The 17952-nt window shown below is 40.2% G+C and overlaps 1 protein-coding gene across 25 annotated transcripts in view; it reads left to right on the forward strand.

Moving 5' to 3' along the window:
* The window catches only part of ADD3 (adducin 3), a 129176-nt gene that overhangs the window by 78431 nt on the left and 32793 nt on the right, over window positions 1–17952 (forward strand). For 18 of the 25 annotated variants that reach the window (XM_074002677.1, XM_005566402.4, XM_005566399.4 and 15 more), the window contains one exon: window positions 16254–16477. In XM_074002677.1, the coding sequence (XP_073858778.1) occupies window positions 16283–16477 (195 nt within the window). In that variant the 5' untranslated portion in view covers window positions 16254–16282. Of the gene's footprint in view, window positions 1–3012; window positions 3113–16253; window positions 16478–17952 lie in introns of all 25 variants that reach the window. The other 7 variants (XM_045361502.2, XM_074002683.1, XM_045361503.3 and 4 more) reach the window with 1 other exon arrangement.

Below are 17952 nucleotides of genomic sequence, written 5' to 3' on the forward strand. Positions count from 1 at the left end.
GGAACTTAGATTTGAGGCTGGGGTTGGGGAGGAGTTAAAAATATTTAGCCAAAGAATCTTAACAGATGTAGGTTTGAAATGACTCAAAATTTGAAAACATCTTTGGGAGTGAGGGTAGTAGAGTTGTAATAGAGTGTGCTCATTAAGAACGCGGATTATGGAACTAGTCTACTTGAATTTATATCTAAGCTCCACAATACAGTTCTTGTGTGACCTTGGACAAGTAACCTGTGTGCTTGCTTCCTTGCCTGTAAAATGGAGATATTAACACCTACCTCTAACAGGGTTTTGTGAGGGTGAAATGAGTTAAAACATGCTACTTTTTAAAACAATATCAGACAATAGTAGGTGTTCAAGAAATATTGGATATTTTACTGATTATGTCCACTCTTTCCACATAAAAGTGTATTTATTCCAATGTAGTTTAATGAAAAAACACACACGTTCAAATAGTAAGAAGGAGACCAGGCGGAGCGGTTCACGCTTGTAATGCTAGTGCTTTGGGAAGCTGAGGTGGGTGGACCATCTGAGGTCAGGAGTTCGAAACCAGCCTACCCAACATGGCAAAACCCTGTCTCTACTAAAAATACAAAAATTAGCTGGGCATGGTGGTGGGCACCTGTAATCCCAGCTACTTGGGAGTTTGAGGCAGGGAGAATCACTTGAAGCTGGGAGGCGGAGGTTGCAGTGAGCTGAGATCATGCCATTGCACTCCAGCCTGGGTGACAGAGTGAGACTCAGTCTCAAAAAAACAAACTAAAAAGGATGGTCTCTGTAATGGAGTTGGACTGGCTGAATACACCTGACAAAGAACCTAGAATCCAGGTAAGCAGTCGGGAGCAGATCCCCAGAAATGGGCAATAGGAATGAGTCCAGGTATGTCAACAGTCAATATGAGTGAGATTTAGTAGGTGTCAAACTGTAGCACATAGGCAGAGTTTAGGGACAGGAAATTTTTGGCAAAGGGCAGCGCTTGGTAGAAGTCCAGATCCAGTCAGTACCAGGGAGATCTGCATGGCTTCAGAGATCTACTGCCATATGCAAAGATGTGAGCTATCAGGTGACCTCAGGGAACAGTGGCAAATGATAGAAGGGTCTAAGACTGAGATGTGGGCCCCAGGGTTCAGGCATAGACCTTCAATTGTAAAAGTATTTGAAGTTACCTGATAGAGAAACAAGAAAGTAAATTAGGCTGCTTGAGAGTGAGTGGAGTGGCTCAGAGTTTAATGATTAAGAAACAGACTTGGGCCGGGCATGGTGGCTCACGCCTGTAATCCCAGCACTTTGGGAGGCCAAAGTGGGTGGATCACCTGAGGTCGGGAGTTAGAGACCAGACTGACCAACATGGAGAAACCCCTTCTCTACTAAAAATACAAAATTAGCTGGGCATGGTGGTGCAAGCCCGTAATCCCAGCTACTCGAGAGGCTGAAGCATGAGAATCGCTTGAACCTGGGCGGTGGAAGTTGTCGTAAGCCGAGATCACACCATTGCACTCCAGCCTCGGTGACAAAGAGTGAAACTCTGTCCCAAAAAAAAAGCTGGGCACAGTAGCTCACATCTGTAATCCTAGCACTTTCGGAGGCCAAGGCAGGTGGATCACAAGGTCAGGAGATTGAGACCATCCTGGCCAACAGTGTGAAACCTCATCTCTACTAAATATACAAAAATTAGCTGGGCATGGTGTCACGTGCCTGTAGTCCCAGCTACTTGGGAGGCAGAGGCAGGAGAATCGCTTGAACCCAGAAAGTGGAGATCACAGCCAAGATCACGCCACTGCACTCCAGCCTGGGGACAGAGTGAGACTCTGTCAGAGTCTCACTCTGTCCCCAAAACAGCAACAAAAAACAGGCTTAGTATGGTTTGGCTTTGTGTCTCCATCCAAATCTCATATTAAATTGTGATCTCAAGTGTTGGAGGTGGGGTCTGGCAGGAGTTGATTGGATCATGAGGGTGGTTTCTAATAGTTTAGTCCCATCCCCCTAGTGCTGTCTCATGATAGGGTTCTCACAAGATCTTGTTGGTCAAGTGTATATGTAGCACCTCCTCCTTCACTCACTTGCTCTCCTGCCACCATGTGAAGATGTGCTTGCTTCCCCTTCACCCTTCTGCCATGATTGTAAGTTTCCTGAGGCCTCTCCAGCCAAGCTTCCTGTACAGCCTGTGGAACTGTGGTAAATTAAACCGATTTTCTTTATAAAATATGTAGTCTCAGGTAGTTCTTTACATCAGTGTCAGAACAAACTAGTACACAAGATTCAAATGAAAGTCAAACATCAGAGTGGGAACAACAGCAAGACTGACTTGATGCTGAAATACTAAACTAATTTATTAGGGTTTCTCATAATCCAAGGGTCCCAGAGCCTGGCATGAACCTGCAAGGTGTGGGTTCGGTGGTCTCCAATGTGAGTAGAATAGCAGAAATGCAGCATATATGTACACATGGCAAGAAACCCACTCACCTGAGAAGTGGCTTTTTTTTTTTTTTTTTTTTTTTTCATTTTTTTGAGACTGAGTCTGGCTCTGTTTGCCCAGGCTGGAGTGCAGTGGCACGCCGTCTCAGCTCACTGCAACCTCTGCCTCCCAGGTTCCAGCAATTCTCCTGCCTTAGCCTTCCAAGTAGCTGGGATTACAGGCACCCACCACCACGCCTGGCTAAGTTTTGTATTTTTAGTAGGGATGGGGTTTAGTTAGGGATGTTGGCCAGGCTGGTCTTGAACTCCTGTCCTCAGGTGATCCACCTGCTTTGGCCTTTCAAATTGCTAGGATTACAGGTGTGAGCTACCACACTTGGCCCTGAGCAAGTGGCTTTTAAGTCCATCTTTGCTTAAGTAAAAATATATTCTATAGTATTTTGCTTTAGTAACTGCTTTAACAGTGTTTCCGCTATGATGGAAGCAGTAGACCCACTGCATATTTAATTTGTCATTGTCCTTCATTATGATTCTTCAGTTTTACAAAGAAATTTTTGTTCATCTGATGTGATAAGAATGTTCATATTTTTCTTGCTTTAGATTTCCTTGGAAACACTGACAGGGTATTTGGCAAAGGACCTGCCGTTGTGGAAAACCAGAATTTTGCATTGTACTTGTGTATATCAGATGTCTTGTTCAGGTTAGTGTTTTGACAATTTGTTATTTCTGAAGAGCTGACATGGATTCTACAAAGGTGTGCTATCTATTCACACTGTTGATGGTAAAATGCTTTCAAAAATAGATATTAGGATGGAAATTCCATTGGAACAGTATATGTGTTAGTTTCCTAGAACTGCTGTAACAAAGTACTGCAATTCCAGTGGCTAAAAACAACAGATCTGTTCTCTTACAGTTCTGGAGGCCAGAGGTCCAAAATCAAGGTGTTGGCAGGATTGGTTCTTTCTGAGGGGTCTGAGGGAAAAATCTGTTCCATGCCCCTCCCCAGGCTTCTTGTGGTTCCCAGCTTGCAGCTTGGTCCCTAGGCTTGTGCTGCATCAGTTCAATCTCTACCCTGTCATCACAGGTCTTTTTTCTTCCTGTGTGTCTTCTCTGTTACTCTGTGTCCACATCTCTCTCACTTTCCTCTTACAAAGATACCCATCATTGGATTTAGTACTAACCCTAACCCAGTATGATCTCATCTTAATTTGATCTACAAACCTTATTTTCAAATAGGCCACATTCTGAGCTTGTGGGGACATGAATTTTTAGGGAAGACACTATTCAACCAGTGTAGTATGGTAGTATGGCTGAATGTCAATCTCTAGATCTAAAAGATGATTCATTTGAAAAAGCTGGTTTTCGACAAATCCGTTTTAAGAAACAGATATCTGAGATTGATAAAAATCTCTTTTTGTGAACTTCCACTTAAAACCATTAACCAGTTGCTAACGTGGCAGGTTATAACCAAAAAGTATTTTTGAAAGTAATTTTCTGCACTTAATAAGATGCATTTTTGTGGCACAATATTAGGCATTTCATAAAGAAAACAGATCAAGTTTTTTTTGTTTTTTTTTTTGTTTTTTTTTTGAGGCGGAGTCTCGCTCTGTCGCCCAGGCTGGAGTGCAGTGGCGCGATCTCGGCTCACTGCAAGCTCCGCCTCCCGGGTTCCCGCCATTCTCCTGCCTCAGCCTCCCCAGTAGCTGGGACTACAGGCGCCGCCACCACGCCCAGCTAATTTTTTTGTATTTTTAGTGGAGACGGGGTTTCATTGTGTTAGCCAGGATGGTCTCGATCTCCTGACCTCGTGATCCGCCCGCCTCGGCCTCCCAAAGTGCTGGAATTACAGGCTTGAGCCACCGTGCCCGGCCGAGATCAAGTTTTGATGATCTTGAAATGTTCCTTAGCAGCCAAAATCTGAAGGCAGAAACGCCTCCTTCAAATCAGACTGCTTTGCAGTTACAGTGTGTTGAGTTACCTACAGCTTTTGGATTGACTTTTGCAGCTGTATTTTATAAGTTATGAAAGCCAAAAATCTTTAGCTTGAATATCTGAAATAGTATATCAAAATGAACTCTTGGTACTTACACCCTGTGGTTCTTTAATATTTTTTTGTGTATTTTCCTCCAATTTTTAAAATAAGGAACTTTGTCTCATTTTTTTTGTGCCTTTCCGTCCCTCCCTTTCCCCCACCATGGCATGTCACAATGACTGTATTAGGAATGGAACCCAGAAATATGGTCCATGGTAACGAATCGATTTCCTAGACTAGAGTTTTCAGTGCATATTTATTTTGCAGACTCAGCTCATTTTTAATAATAAGCTTTGTTGGATTATTTGCATTTCTTCAGTTAAAATCTAATTTCATCTTGTGAAATAGGTAGATGTAAGATTAAAATTTGGGGAAGTTAAATTTCCTGTATTATTTGATTTGAATATTCATTTTACAAAAGATTCACTGAGATTTGTAGAGTTGGGTATGCAGTAAAGTACAAAGTATGTGAGAGTTGATGTTTCTTTTAAAAAAAAATACTTTTTGCCTGGAAAGACTACCAAATAAGAGTGAAAGACTTAAGATATCTCCTGAAATTGAGAGCAATGACTGTTTATTTAAAAATAATAATTTCTGGTGATTCCTCTTTTTAAAACCTCTCATTTATCATGAGCTGTCAAGTTTTGGATAGTTTCCTGGATCTCAATTTTAAAATTTTCTCTAATAGCAGGGAACCCAACAGAAACTAAATGTCTGAGACGCACATCCAAGTAATCAGTCCACTAGTCTCTGTCAGCTTTCTCTAAGGAGGGGGTGGGGCTGTGGGGTGGGGAACCCTTCTTTTGTTTTCTCAACCATTTTTCAAAACTCCGTGTTGAAGACAAATGGTGACTAAGGGAATGTATATAGAATGTTCATCATATTTTGTAGAAAGGAGAGTAAAGGTGCACCAAGGCCATGTGTCTTTGGATTCTGTAAGATACTTGAGGGATTGCCTTTCTGTGGTTGATTGTTTTACGCATTTTATAGGAATACATATATATATATGTATGTACACACACACAATGTATATATGATATATGTTTATAATATATGAGATATATGTATAAAATCAGTTTCATATTTACTTTTCCAAATGGTTTATGTTGGGAACAAGTCAAGTTAATGTTAGATACTGATTAATGATTGAGGTTGGACTTGAAGAAATACTTTCTCTGAACTTTCTATACATGTTTTCAGCTTTGTAACCCTGCCCCTTGTATGGCCATTGTAATTGGTAAATTTGACCTCATTTTAATAAAGATTTTTGTTTCAAGTTGCCAATGAATGTTATTTTCACCTCTACCAATGTCTAAGCAAGTAACTATCTCTCTCCCTCTCCCAAACCCTACCATGACCTCAAGTACAGAAATCTGTTTGCCTAGGCTGGGCACGGTGGCTCACGCCTGTGATCCCAGCACTTTGGGAGGCTGAGGCGGGCGGATTATAAGGTCAGGAGATCGAGACCATCCTGGCTAACATGGTGAAACCCCGTCTCTACTAAAAATACAAAAAATGAGGTGGTGGCAGGTGCCTGTAATCCCAGATACTCGGGAGGCTGAGGCAGAAGAATGGCGTAAACCTGGGAGGTGGAGCTTGCAGTGAGCCGAGATGGCGCCACTGCACTCCAGCCTGGGTGACGGTGTGAGACTCTGTCTCAAAAAAAAAAAAAAAAAATCTGTTTGCCTCACTGTTCCTTGTAACAGGTAATGTAGATCAATAAAATATCCTTCATCAAGTATTGGTACTTGAGTGATACAGAGGTTAGATTGATCCTCAGCATTGTCCAACTCTGTCTTTAGTCTTTGAGTCACCCTGTTGAATGATTATGTTGACATAACAAGCACCTACTTGACTTTTTTGGCAGACAGAGTCTCGCTCTGTCGCCCAGGCTGGAGTGCAGTGGCGTGATCTCAGCTCACGGCACCCTTCGCCTCCTGGGTTCAAGCGATTCTCATGCTTCGGCCTCCGAGTAGCTGGGACTATAAGCATGTATGACCACGCCCTGCTAATGTTTTGTATTTTTAGTAGAGATGGGGTTTCACCATGTTGCCAAGGCTTATCTTGAACTCCTGAGCTCAGGCAGTCCGCCTACTTTGACCTTCCAAAGTGCTGGGATTACAGGCGTGAGCCACCGTGCCCAACCCCTACTCAACGTTTTTTTACTTACTGTTCTGCATTTACATTATGAACAATGTATGTGTTATGACTACATCTAACTGCTTTGTTTCAATTGTACAATCACAGGGAAACTCATGTTTGCTAAGAGTTTATATTAATTAGTATCATATTTTTATTTATAAAACATTAAGTACAGAACATTTAGTACCACAGTGGGTTGCTGTTACTATTTTGTTATTGTTGTGGGGTTTTTTTCTCTTGACTTTAAGTTGGATTTTAAACTAAGGCTCAGTCCTAACTTTTACTAAACAACTACAGATTTATTGTTTCCTGGACTTTATGTTGAGGTTTAGAATTTAGTCTCATTTTAAAGATAACAGAAGTCATTTCAAAAGAACTAAAAGGAGGTTCAGAAATTTAAGAATGATATGGATCAATCTGACAATTCTGGCAATAGGCCAGAGAGGTAGGTAGGTTTCCGCATGTGTAGGTTTGATAGCCATGGAAGACTTTGTGCAAATTTTATTGCTACTTTTAGAATATTTACTATTTCCACTTTGTGTTGAATATTGCGATATAATATTTTCAGCCCCCTTCCCCCAAATAAAGGCAGTGATCTAATGGCTAGATATATCTCTAGGATATGATAGTCCTTTGAGCCATCTCATCTTTTTTGGCTAACTCCACCATGCCTGTCAAGATCTATAACCATGAGGAATTTCCTTATTTGTGAAGAACCTTTGGTAATCTGAGACAAATTATTAAACCTCAATTTTTATACTACAAGACTGCAGAAACTAAAACAGCATGGTACTGGTACAAAAACAGACACATAGACCAATGGAACAGGTTAGAGAACCCAGAAATAAAGCCGCACACCTACAACCGTCTGATCTTTGACAGAGTCAACAATAACAAGCAATGGGGAAAGAATTCCCTATTCAATAAATGGTGCTGGGATAATTGACTAGCCATCATATGCAGAAGATTGAAACTGGACCCCTTCCTTTCACCATATACAAAATTCAACTCAAGATGGATCAAAGACTTACATGTGAGACCTAAAACTATAAACTCTAGGAGAAAACCTGGATTTCACAATGAAGTCTCCAAAAGCAATTGCGAAGAAACAAAAACTAGTACGACGTAATTAGACTTCTGCACGGCAAAGTAAACTGTCAACATAGAAAACAGACAACCTGCAGAATGGTAGAAAATATTTACAAACTGTACATCCAAAACTATACATCTGGATATAATATCCAGAGTTTATAAAGAACTTAACCCAACAGGTAAACAACCCCGTAAAAAAATAGTCAAAGGCCATGAACCTCCACTTCTCAGAAGACATACACACAGCCAACACGCATATGGAAAAATACTCAACATTGCTAATCATCAGGGAAGTGCAAATCAAAACCACAGGGAGATACCTTCTCATACCAGTCAGGATGACTGTTACTAAAATGTCAGAAAATAACAGATGTTGGCGAGGTTGTGGAGAAAAGGGAACACTTATACACTGCTGTGCAGCCAGCGTGAAGGTTTCTCACAGAATTTAAAACAGAACTACCATTTGACCCAGCAGTCCCATTACTCAATATATACCCAAAGGAATATAAATTATTCTACCAAAAAGACGCAAGTACGAGTACGTTCATTGCAGCATTATCCACAATAGCAAAGACATGGAATCAACTACCTAGATATCCATAACAGTAGTCTGGATGAAGAAAATTTGGTACATATATACCATGGAATAATATGCAGCAGTAAAAAAAAAAAAAAAAAGGAATCTTGTCCTTTGCAGCCACATTGATGCAGCTGGAGGCCATTACCCTAAGCATTATTAACACAGGAACAGAAAACCAAATACTGCATGTTCTCACCTGTAATGGTAACTAAACATTGAATACACATGGACACAAAGGTGGGAACAATAGACACTGGGCCTACTTGAATGGGGAGGGTAGGAAGAAGGTGAAGGTGAAGGTGGAAAAACTACCTGTCGGGTCCTTTGCTCACTTACTTGGCTTATGAAATCATTTGTACACCAAACCCCAATGACATAGAATTTGCCCATGTAACAGAGCTGCTCATGTACCCCCTGAACCTAACATAAAAGGTGTGGGGAAACATTATGTTGTATACTTTAAATAACTACAATTTATTTTTAAAACTGGAAAAAAAAATCCTCAGTTTTCTTATCTATAAAGTTGGGGATACTGGTCACCTTTTCATAGAGTTGTGAAGGATTTTTCTTCGAGGTTGGGGGCACAGAGTCTCACTCTGTCACCCATGCTGGTGTGTAGTGGTGCAATCTTGGCTTATTGCAACCTCCACCTCCTGGGTTCAAGCAATTCTCCTGCTCCAGCCTCTGGGTAGCTGGGATTGCAGATGCATGCCACCATGCCCGGCTAATTTTTGCATTTTTAGTAGAGATGGGGTTTCACCATATTTGCCAGGCTGGTCTCCAACTCCTGACCTCAAGTGATCCGCCCACCTTGACCTCCCAAAGTGCTGGGATTACAGGCATGAGCCACCACACCTGGCCAGAGTTGTAAAGGATATTAAATGAGATAATCTGTGTAGAGCATAGTACCTGAAATTCTGTGATTGCTTTAAAACATTTCATTAAATTACTGATTTTGTAGTTTAGATATGTTTATGTATACATGCATTTCTATTTAGTATCTATCTTAGAACAATTTCAATTACCCCTCATTCAGTTGATGTTTTATACTTGTCTTAACTCTTTAGGTCCCAACAGAATCTTTTTCTGTTTTCTTTGTTTCATAATAAAGCCCTCAATTATTTTAATATGATGCTAAATTAGCTTTAGAAACAAAAGTAAAACTTAAATACAATTTATTATTACCCAGAGCACAGTCAATGTCATTTTGTCAATAGCTTCTAATTAAGACATAGCGGTCATCTGTCAGGTAAAGAGTTAGGACTTCCTAGATACTGATCAATAGCCAACATAGTCTCCTTTTCAGATGGACTTGAGCCAATTTAACGGTCCTTACCTTGCGTGTAGTTACTTTTTGTTTGGAACTCAAAGTTGTGTGGAATGTTCCATGATATTTTATTATACCATTTATCTGCCTGCCTCATCGACTTCTTGGTCTGCCCATCTCTTAATAGTCTTTGTCTTTATGCATCTTATTTATATGTTTTGGCAAAGATACCAAGTGTCTTTATGGTGTGTGGGTGTGTGTATGTATGTATGAAAAATATAAAGTTATATGAATGTGGTCTTTCCCTCTATCTCAAAATCTTATTGTACTGTACTCGCCTATTTTTGAACAGTGGTTGACCACAGGTAACTGAAACTGCAGTTGAGGGGAATACCGTATTGATAAAATGTTAATGGGTACTTTTTAATATTTAATGATGTAGTTACTTAAAACTTGTCCCTTTGGTATTTAGGTCAAATAAACCGCCATTATACAACTACCCCACTTGTACATCTATTTTTCTGTGCATGCTAGGCAAATGGACCATTAAGTCTATGACAAGCACTAGAGTTTTAGCCCTTCTTACATACATAAACATGGTGTGATAGGCCTGTTTTCTTTCTTAAATTTCATTGAAGGAGTAAATTTTGATTATGGGGCAATCTGGATGACATGGTAATGCTAATAAACATTATTATTATGATTTTATAATATGATATTTGAACAATGTAACTTTAGAAAAGTCACTCAACACCACTGAGTATAGTTTCCTCTCTGTAAAAAGTAATCGTTGAATCTAGTCTGAAATATTTCAAGAGAAGCTCATATAAAATCAATAGCCTTTAGGAATAAGATCCTAGTACTTTGTGGGATAATTAAATTTTTCTCCATTTGCGCACTTAGTGCCATCTGTATTACTCAGTGCTGCTCAATGCCATGTTCATTTGAGTTTTTTCCTCCCATTTTTCTTCATTTTTATCTATGTCTGCTTCAAGTTTTCAGATCTGTCGATTTCCATGTCAGTTGTGTATAAAATTTTGGCTAGCATTTAAAAGTAGCTCATGTCTTTTGAACTTAAAATGAAGAAAATTTCACTAGTTGATCTAAGGATGGTAGCTTGTCATAGTTTGTGTAGGGTCTAAGTTGTTTTCTAGAATTTCAACTAACTTTACAATTTCATAGTAACTTTCATCAAGAAAAACTAAAATAGCATTTGTTGTTTTGTTTTTTAACCAAATATGCTGCTTTGAGGTCTTGGCATATCTTTGATTATTCTTTTAAGTGTGAAACAATAGGTCTAGTACTTGAAAGTACAACCATCTCTTTGCTTATTCTAGAGAAAGCTGTTCAAACTGCCAAGAATTTTAAGTTTGGAAAGATTTTTTTATAAGTAGTAACTTCTTTTCAAAAGATTGTTTTTACTATTCCCAGCTTAGAAATAATGCAAACCAGATTTATTTGGAAGGAGTTGTGATATAGTAAAGTAACTTAATTCAGCCCCCATTTATGGAGTTCTCTTCCACTGTGAGGACTTACAAGATAGTCCCCATTCCCAAGCTTACAAGGTGGTCAGTGGCTTCTCAGGTTGGATTTTTAAAATAACCATTTTATGGAGATAATTCACATACCATGCAATTTGCCCATATAAAGTATATAATTCAGTAGTTTTTAATATAGTCACAGAGTTGTACAGCTATCACCACAATAATTTTAGAACATGTTCATTTTCCTATAGCGCTAGGCAGCTACTAATCTGTTTTCTACCTCTATAGGTTTGCCTCTTCTAAACATTTCATATAAATGGAGTCATACAATATGTGGTCCTTGGTGACTAGCTTCTTTCACTTACAATGTTTCAAGGTTCATACATGTCGAAGCACATATCAGTATTCCATTTCCTTTTATTGCTATGTAATATTCCACTTTCTGGATTACCATATGACAGAATATTTTGTGTTTATCAGTTGATGTTTGGGTTGTTTCTACTTTTTGCTAGTAATGAAAAAATATGCTATAATTATATAATAGTCAAATACTGGAAATAACTAACCAGTCGTCTTTCAGTGGGCAAATGATTAAACAAATGATACAGCCATACCATAGAATAGCATTCAACAGTGAAAAGGAACAAATTATTGATACGACAGCCTCTGTAAATCTTCAGTAAGTGATGCTGAGTGAAAAAAGCCAATCCCCAAAGGTTTTCTATATTGCATATTTTCATTTGTATAATATTCTTTTTTTTTTTTTTTTTGACAGTCTCTGGCTCTGTCGTCCAGGCTGGAGTGCAGTGGTGCGATCTGGGCTCACTGCAACCTCCGCCTCCCGGGTCCACGCCATTCTCCTGCCTCAGCCTCCCAAATAGCTGGGACTACAGGCTATAATCCCAGTCAGTAATCGCTGGGAGGCCGAGACGGGCGGATCACGAGGTCAGGAGATCGAGACCATCCTGGCTAACACAGTGAAACCCCATCTCTACTAAAAAATACAAAAAACTAGCCGGGCAAGGTGGCGGGTGCCTGTAGTCCCAGCTACTAGGGAGACTGAGGCAGGAGAATGGCGTAAACCCGGGCGGCGGAGCTTGCAGTGAACTGAGATCCGGCCACTGCACTTCAGCCTGGACGACAGAGCGAGACTCCGTCTCCAAAAAAAAAAAACAAAAAAAATTCTTTGGTGAGGAAAGAACATGCTGTACTATAAAATTCAGGAGGGCCCTGAAAATTGTGGTATTAATATTTTCCTTTGTGTTGAGATTCGATTTGTTTTATATTGGATTAATGTTTATGTATATGTTTTTGATTTTTTTTTGCTTTGTTTTGAAATCATTTCGGACTTACAAAAGAGTTGGCAAAAATAGTGAAAGAATTCCTGTTTGTCCTTTACCCAGATTCCCTAAATGATAATATCTTCCATAACCACGTTGTAATTATCAGGTTCAGGAAATTAACATTGATGTAAATACTATTATCAAATTTACAGATTCTATTTAAATTTCACCAATTGTCTACTAATGTCCTTTTCCTGGTCTAGGATCTGATCCAAGATTACATGTTGCCTTTAATTGTCACGTCTTAGTCTCCTTTGTCTTTTTTAATCTGGAGCAGTTCCTTAGTCTTTATTTTTCTTTTTTTTTCTTTTCTTTTTTTTTTTTTTTTTTTGAGACAGAGTCTCACTCTGTCGCCCAGGCTGGAGTGCAGTGGCACGATCTCGGCTCACTGCAAGCTCCGCCTCCTGGGTTCACGCCCTTCTCCTGCCTCAGCCTCCCGAGTAGCTGGGACTACAGGCGCCCGCCACCACGCCCAGCTAATTTTTTTTGTATTTTTAGTAGAGATGGGGTTTCACTGTGTTAGCCAGGATGGTCTCAATCTCCTGACCTCGTGATTCGCCCGCCTTGGCCTCCCAAAGTGCTGGGATTACAGGCGTGAGCCACCGCGCCCAGCCTTGACATGATTGAAGAGTACTGGCCAGTTTTGTAGAATGATCCTCAATTTAAGGCGCAGTCAATTGATTTGATTCAGAGTAACATAGTCTTCTGCAGTTCTGCTTTGAAATGGTTGAATATACTGAAACATTGCAGAAATATTCTTACCTGTGAATAATAATCCTAGGGGTTGGATGGTTGAGGGACTGGATAGAAATGTAATCATTGGCAGTATCTTTAAGTGGCTCTGTGTTTAGAGTATCTGTTTAATAGGTGCTTATTTTCAAAAATCCTCCCCAAAAAATGTGCTTTTAGGTATGTAATTCATAGAGTCATAAACAGTCCTTTGTAATATCCTCAGAGAGTTTGAAAATGTTTTTATCTTTCTGCAGTGCTGACATTGATGTGTTTTAAATGGGTAGACATTGTGCTATTTGCAAAGCCTTCTATCTAAACTAAGCAGATAATTGTAACATTTTATCTGTGACTGGCTAAAGTTCTTTTAACACCCATATTTCTTAAAGCAAATTGTAAACTATTTTTGCATGAATACAGAATTTTTTTTGTTTTGTTTTGTTTTGAGATGGAGTCTCACTCTGTCACCCAGGCTGGAGTGCAATGGCATGATCTCAGCTCACTGCAACTTCCGCCTCCCGGGTTCAAGCGATTCTCCTGCCTCAGCCTCCCAAGTAGCTGGGATTACAGGCACCTGCCACCACGCCCGACTAATTTTTTGTATTTTTAGTAAATGCGGTCTTTCACTATGTTGGCCAGGCTAGTCTCGAACTCCTGACCTTGTGATCTGCCCGCCCTGGCCTCCCACAGTGCTGGGATTATGGGCATGAGCCACTGTGCCCGACCTGAATACAGAAACTTTTTTGCCTCACCCATCGCCCAGATTGGAATGCAGTGGTGTGATCATGGCTCACTGCAGCCTCAACCTCCTGGGCTCAAGGAATCCTCCCACCTCCACCTCCTGAGTAGCTAGGACTATAGGACTACAGGTGCCTGCCAACACATACGGCTTTTTTTTTTTTTTAATTTATTTTGTAGAGACAGGGTTTCACTATGTTGCCCAGGCTGATCTGGAACTCCTGGGCTCAAGTGATCCTCCCACCTCAGTCTCCCAAAATGCTGGGATTATAAGCATGAGCCACCATGCCCAGCCTAAACTCTATTTAAAAAAAAAAAATGGGCCGGGCGCAGTGGCTCAAACCTGTAATCCCAGCACTTTGGGAGGCCGAGACGGGCGAATCACGAGGTCAGGAGATCGAGACCATCCTGGCTAACACGGTGAAACCCCGTCTCTACTAAAAAAAATACAAAAAACTAGCCGGGCGAGGTGGCGGGCGCCTGTAGTCCCAGCTACTCGGGAGGCTGAGGCAGGAGGATGGCGTAAACCCGGGAGGCGGAGCTTGCAGTGAGCTGAGATCGGGCCACTGCACTCCAGCCTGGGCGACAGAGCGACACTCCGTCTCAAAAAAAAAAAAAAAAAAAAATGCAAAAATGTGATTTACTGTAAGAGTACTATTTTAAAAATATTAACACGTAAAGAAATATGTAATAAGCTACAATATTTCTTCAAAAAAATCAGTCTTACTCTCCTCTCTGGCATATATTCATTCTCAATTAGCATTTCCTACCCCTTCTCCCTTCCGTTTCCTACCTGACCATAACTTCTAGGGCATTGTTTTTCAAGCTGTGGGTCACAACCCATTAGTGGATCATGAATCCATTTAACTAGCGTTTATTAAAATGAAATAGATTAAAATAGAAAATACCGGAATGTACCACGTAGTAAGGGGAAGTATGTCATTAATTTATTTCAGTTATGTATCTTATATGTTTGTATGTGAATACAATATCAAATGTTTGAAAGCCACCATTCTAGAGTATTTCATCTATTTGTATCTTGAACCTAATGTTTTTTAAATATGCATGTTGAATAGTTGTTGCATAAATATTTGCATAAAATTTTTAAAACTAGAATTTTATATATACATGATACTTTGTTTCTTTTTTTTTAATCAGTGTTGACCAGGTTGGCTTCAAATGTGTAGCCTCGCCTCCCAGAGTGCCAGGGCAACCGGCCTGGGCCACCACAGCTCCCAACATGATACTTTGTTTCTAATCTGCATGGCCAAAGGCTACATCAGAGGGAAACCCTTAGTGTTCACAAGTTTTATAACTACTTTTTAAAAATTTGTTCTTTCAAGCATTTTCAAAGACTGTTATTGAAGACTATTTTTTTCCCAATGTAATTCATACTGGTTTGTACTAATTCCTATTACTCTGAAATACTTAGAAAGTATGCCTTTGCATATGTGGTATTAAAAATAAGAGTTGGGGGCTAGGCACAGAAGCTCATGCCCTGTAATCTTACCGCTTTGGGAGGCCAAGGCAGGAGGATCACTTCAGCGCAGCTGGGCACAGTGGCTCATGCCTGTAATCCCAACACTTTGGGAGGCTGAGGTGGGCAGATCACGAGGTCAGGAGTTCGAGAGCAGCATGGTCAATATGGTGAAACCCCGTCTCTACTAAAAACAATTCAAAAATTAGCTGGGCGTGGTGGCACATGCCTATAGCCCCAACTACTCGGGAGGCTGAGGCAGGAGAATCTCTTGAACCCGGGAGGCACAGGTTGCAGTGAGCAGAGATCACATCACTGCACTCCAGCTTGGGTGACAGAGTGAGACTCCATCTCAAAAAAGAAAAAAAAAAAAAAAAAAAAACCACACAGTTGGTGACATTAACATGATTGAACCATAAGTTTCTGTTAGCTCTGAAAGTATCAATTTCCAATCAAGCGTTATAATCTAAGATCTTTTTTGTTGTTGTTTTTTTTTTTTTTTTTGAGACGTAGTCTCGCTCTGCCGCCCAGGCTGGAGTGCAGTGGCCGGATGTCAGCTCACTGCAAGCTCCGCCTCCCAGGTTCACTCCATTCTCCTGCCTCAGCCTCCCGAGTAGCTGGGACTACAGGTGCCCGCCACCTCGCCCGGCTAGTTTTTTGTATTTTTTTAGTAGAGACGGGGTTTCACCATGTTAGCCAGGATGGTCTCGATCTCCTGACCTCGTGATCCACCCGTCTCAGCCTCCCAAAGTGCTGGGATTACAGGCTTGAGCCACCGCGCCTGGCCCTAAGATCTTTTTATAAGAATAAAAAATTGTTCTAATATTTTTGAGAAGCTACTTTTCAAAGTTGCACCTGTTACTCTGAGGGCAAAATGTAAAAGTTCTGCTTCACCCATGTAAATTTTGAATTTAATGAATTTATCATGAATGTCCTTCTTTGTGTTTATTAATGCAGATAACAAGAGTAATCCACAGACTTAAAACATGAGCTCAGATGCCAGCCAAGGCGTGATTACCACTCCCCCTCCTCCCAGCATTCCTCACAAAGAGAGATATTTTGACCGCATCAATGAAAATGACCCAGAATACATTAGGGAGAGGAATATGTCTCCTGATCTACGACAAGACTTCAACATGATGGAGCAGAGGAAGCGAGTTACTCAGATCCTGCAAAGTCCTGTGAGTTGAATTAGAAGGCTGTAATTTTTCTCCCTCTTTAGAAATATTAGTATAATAAGGTAGAAGGTTTCTGAAACTACCCTCAGGTTAAAAGAGGGGTGGAGGAGAGTGGCGACTGGTTGCTTCCAGTCTTAACAACAGAGCCTTAACAACAAACTAGTATTGTGTTTGGTGGTTTAAATTTTGTGTTTTCTGGGTATAGCACTTTATTAAAGGAGGATAAACGATTTTACTTAATTCAGGGACACCCAATTCAGACTGAATATGTAAAGAGAAGAAAGGCATGACTCAAGTCATAGGGACCAATAAATAAGTTAGGTATATCCCATGCACTATTTTCTTCTTCCTTTGGGTACCTTGACACTCAGAGCAGCATAAGACTTAAGGTTTTTGAGGAAGTCTGTGATTTGGCAGCCTAATATTACATATGCCTACTGCAGGCACATGTGCATACACACTAAATTAACTAAATTAAAAGTGGATTATAGGCCAGGCTCAGTGGCTCACATGTGTAATCCCAGCATTTTGGGAAGCCAAGGCAGGAGGATCACTTGAGCACAGGAGTTTGAAACCAGCCTAGGCAGTATAGTGAATCCTTCTCTTTACAAAAAAATTTAAAAATTAACTGGGTGTAGTGGTGTGCACATGTAGTCCCAGCTACTCCTGGGAGGCTGAGGCAGGAAGATCACTTGAGCCCAAAAGGTCAAGGCTGCAGTGAGCCATGATCATGCCACTGCATTCCACCCTGGACCACAGAGTGAGACCTTGTCTCAAAAAAAAAAAAAAATTCAACTCAAGCCGAAAATCCTGTCTGCACAGCAATACTCAGACTTTGTGAATCATATTCAAGTGATCTGTTTTCTTACAAAACCTTAGTGGAAATGTATTAATACATTATGGAAAATGAGAGAACAGCTTGATTTAAAATGCAAAGTGAATTCGTAACTTTATGCATAATGAAGATCATGCACCCCTAAGACAGAGTTCAACACACAGATACATGATGCCTAGGTTAGGGCTATATTAGGTTTCCAACTTGGGTGTCAAAGTTAGCACCAAGGCATAGAGCTGCCTAAAGTAGCCCTGGTAAATCATTTTTGTTATGTCCTTGTGAATTTAATCATAGAGGTGAGCCCAGAACCAAAGGGGAAATCAACTGTGAGTAATTAATTCTCCCATATCAGTGGCCTTGGTGAAAGCATAGAAGTACAAGTTATAAGAACAATGTAAGCTTTGTGTAATTTTATTTTTTTTTTATAGTGCCCACTTTAAAGAAACTCTTTCCAAATGGGAAGATTCATCAGAAAAGTCATGATGAGAGAGTAAATGTTCAGTGCCTTACTTTATGCAAACTTGAGCTTCTAGGTTTATAAAGACTTGAAGAGCACATTAATTATTTAGATCAAAATAGATTTGTTTCCTTCTCTGAAGAAACCCCATTTTTAAGAACTACCTTACTAGACTGGAAATGGTGG

This window comes from Macaca fascicularis, chromosome 9 (genome assembly GCF_037993035.2).
Source record: "Macaca fascicularis isolate 582-1 chromosome 9, T2T-MFA8v1.1".
Lineage (NCBI taxonomy): Eukaryota > Metazoa > Chordata > Mammalia > Primates > Cercopithecidae > Macaca > Macaca fascicularis.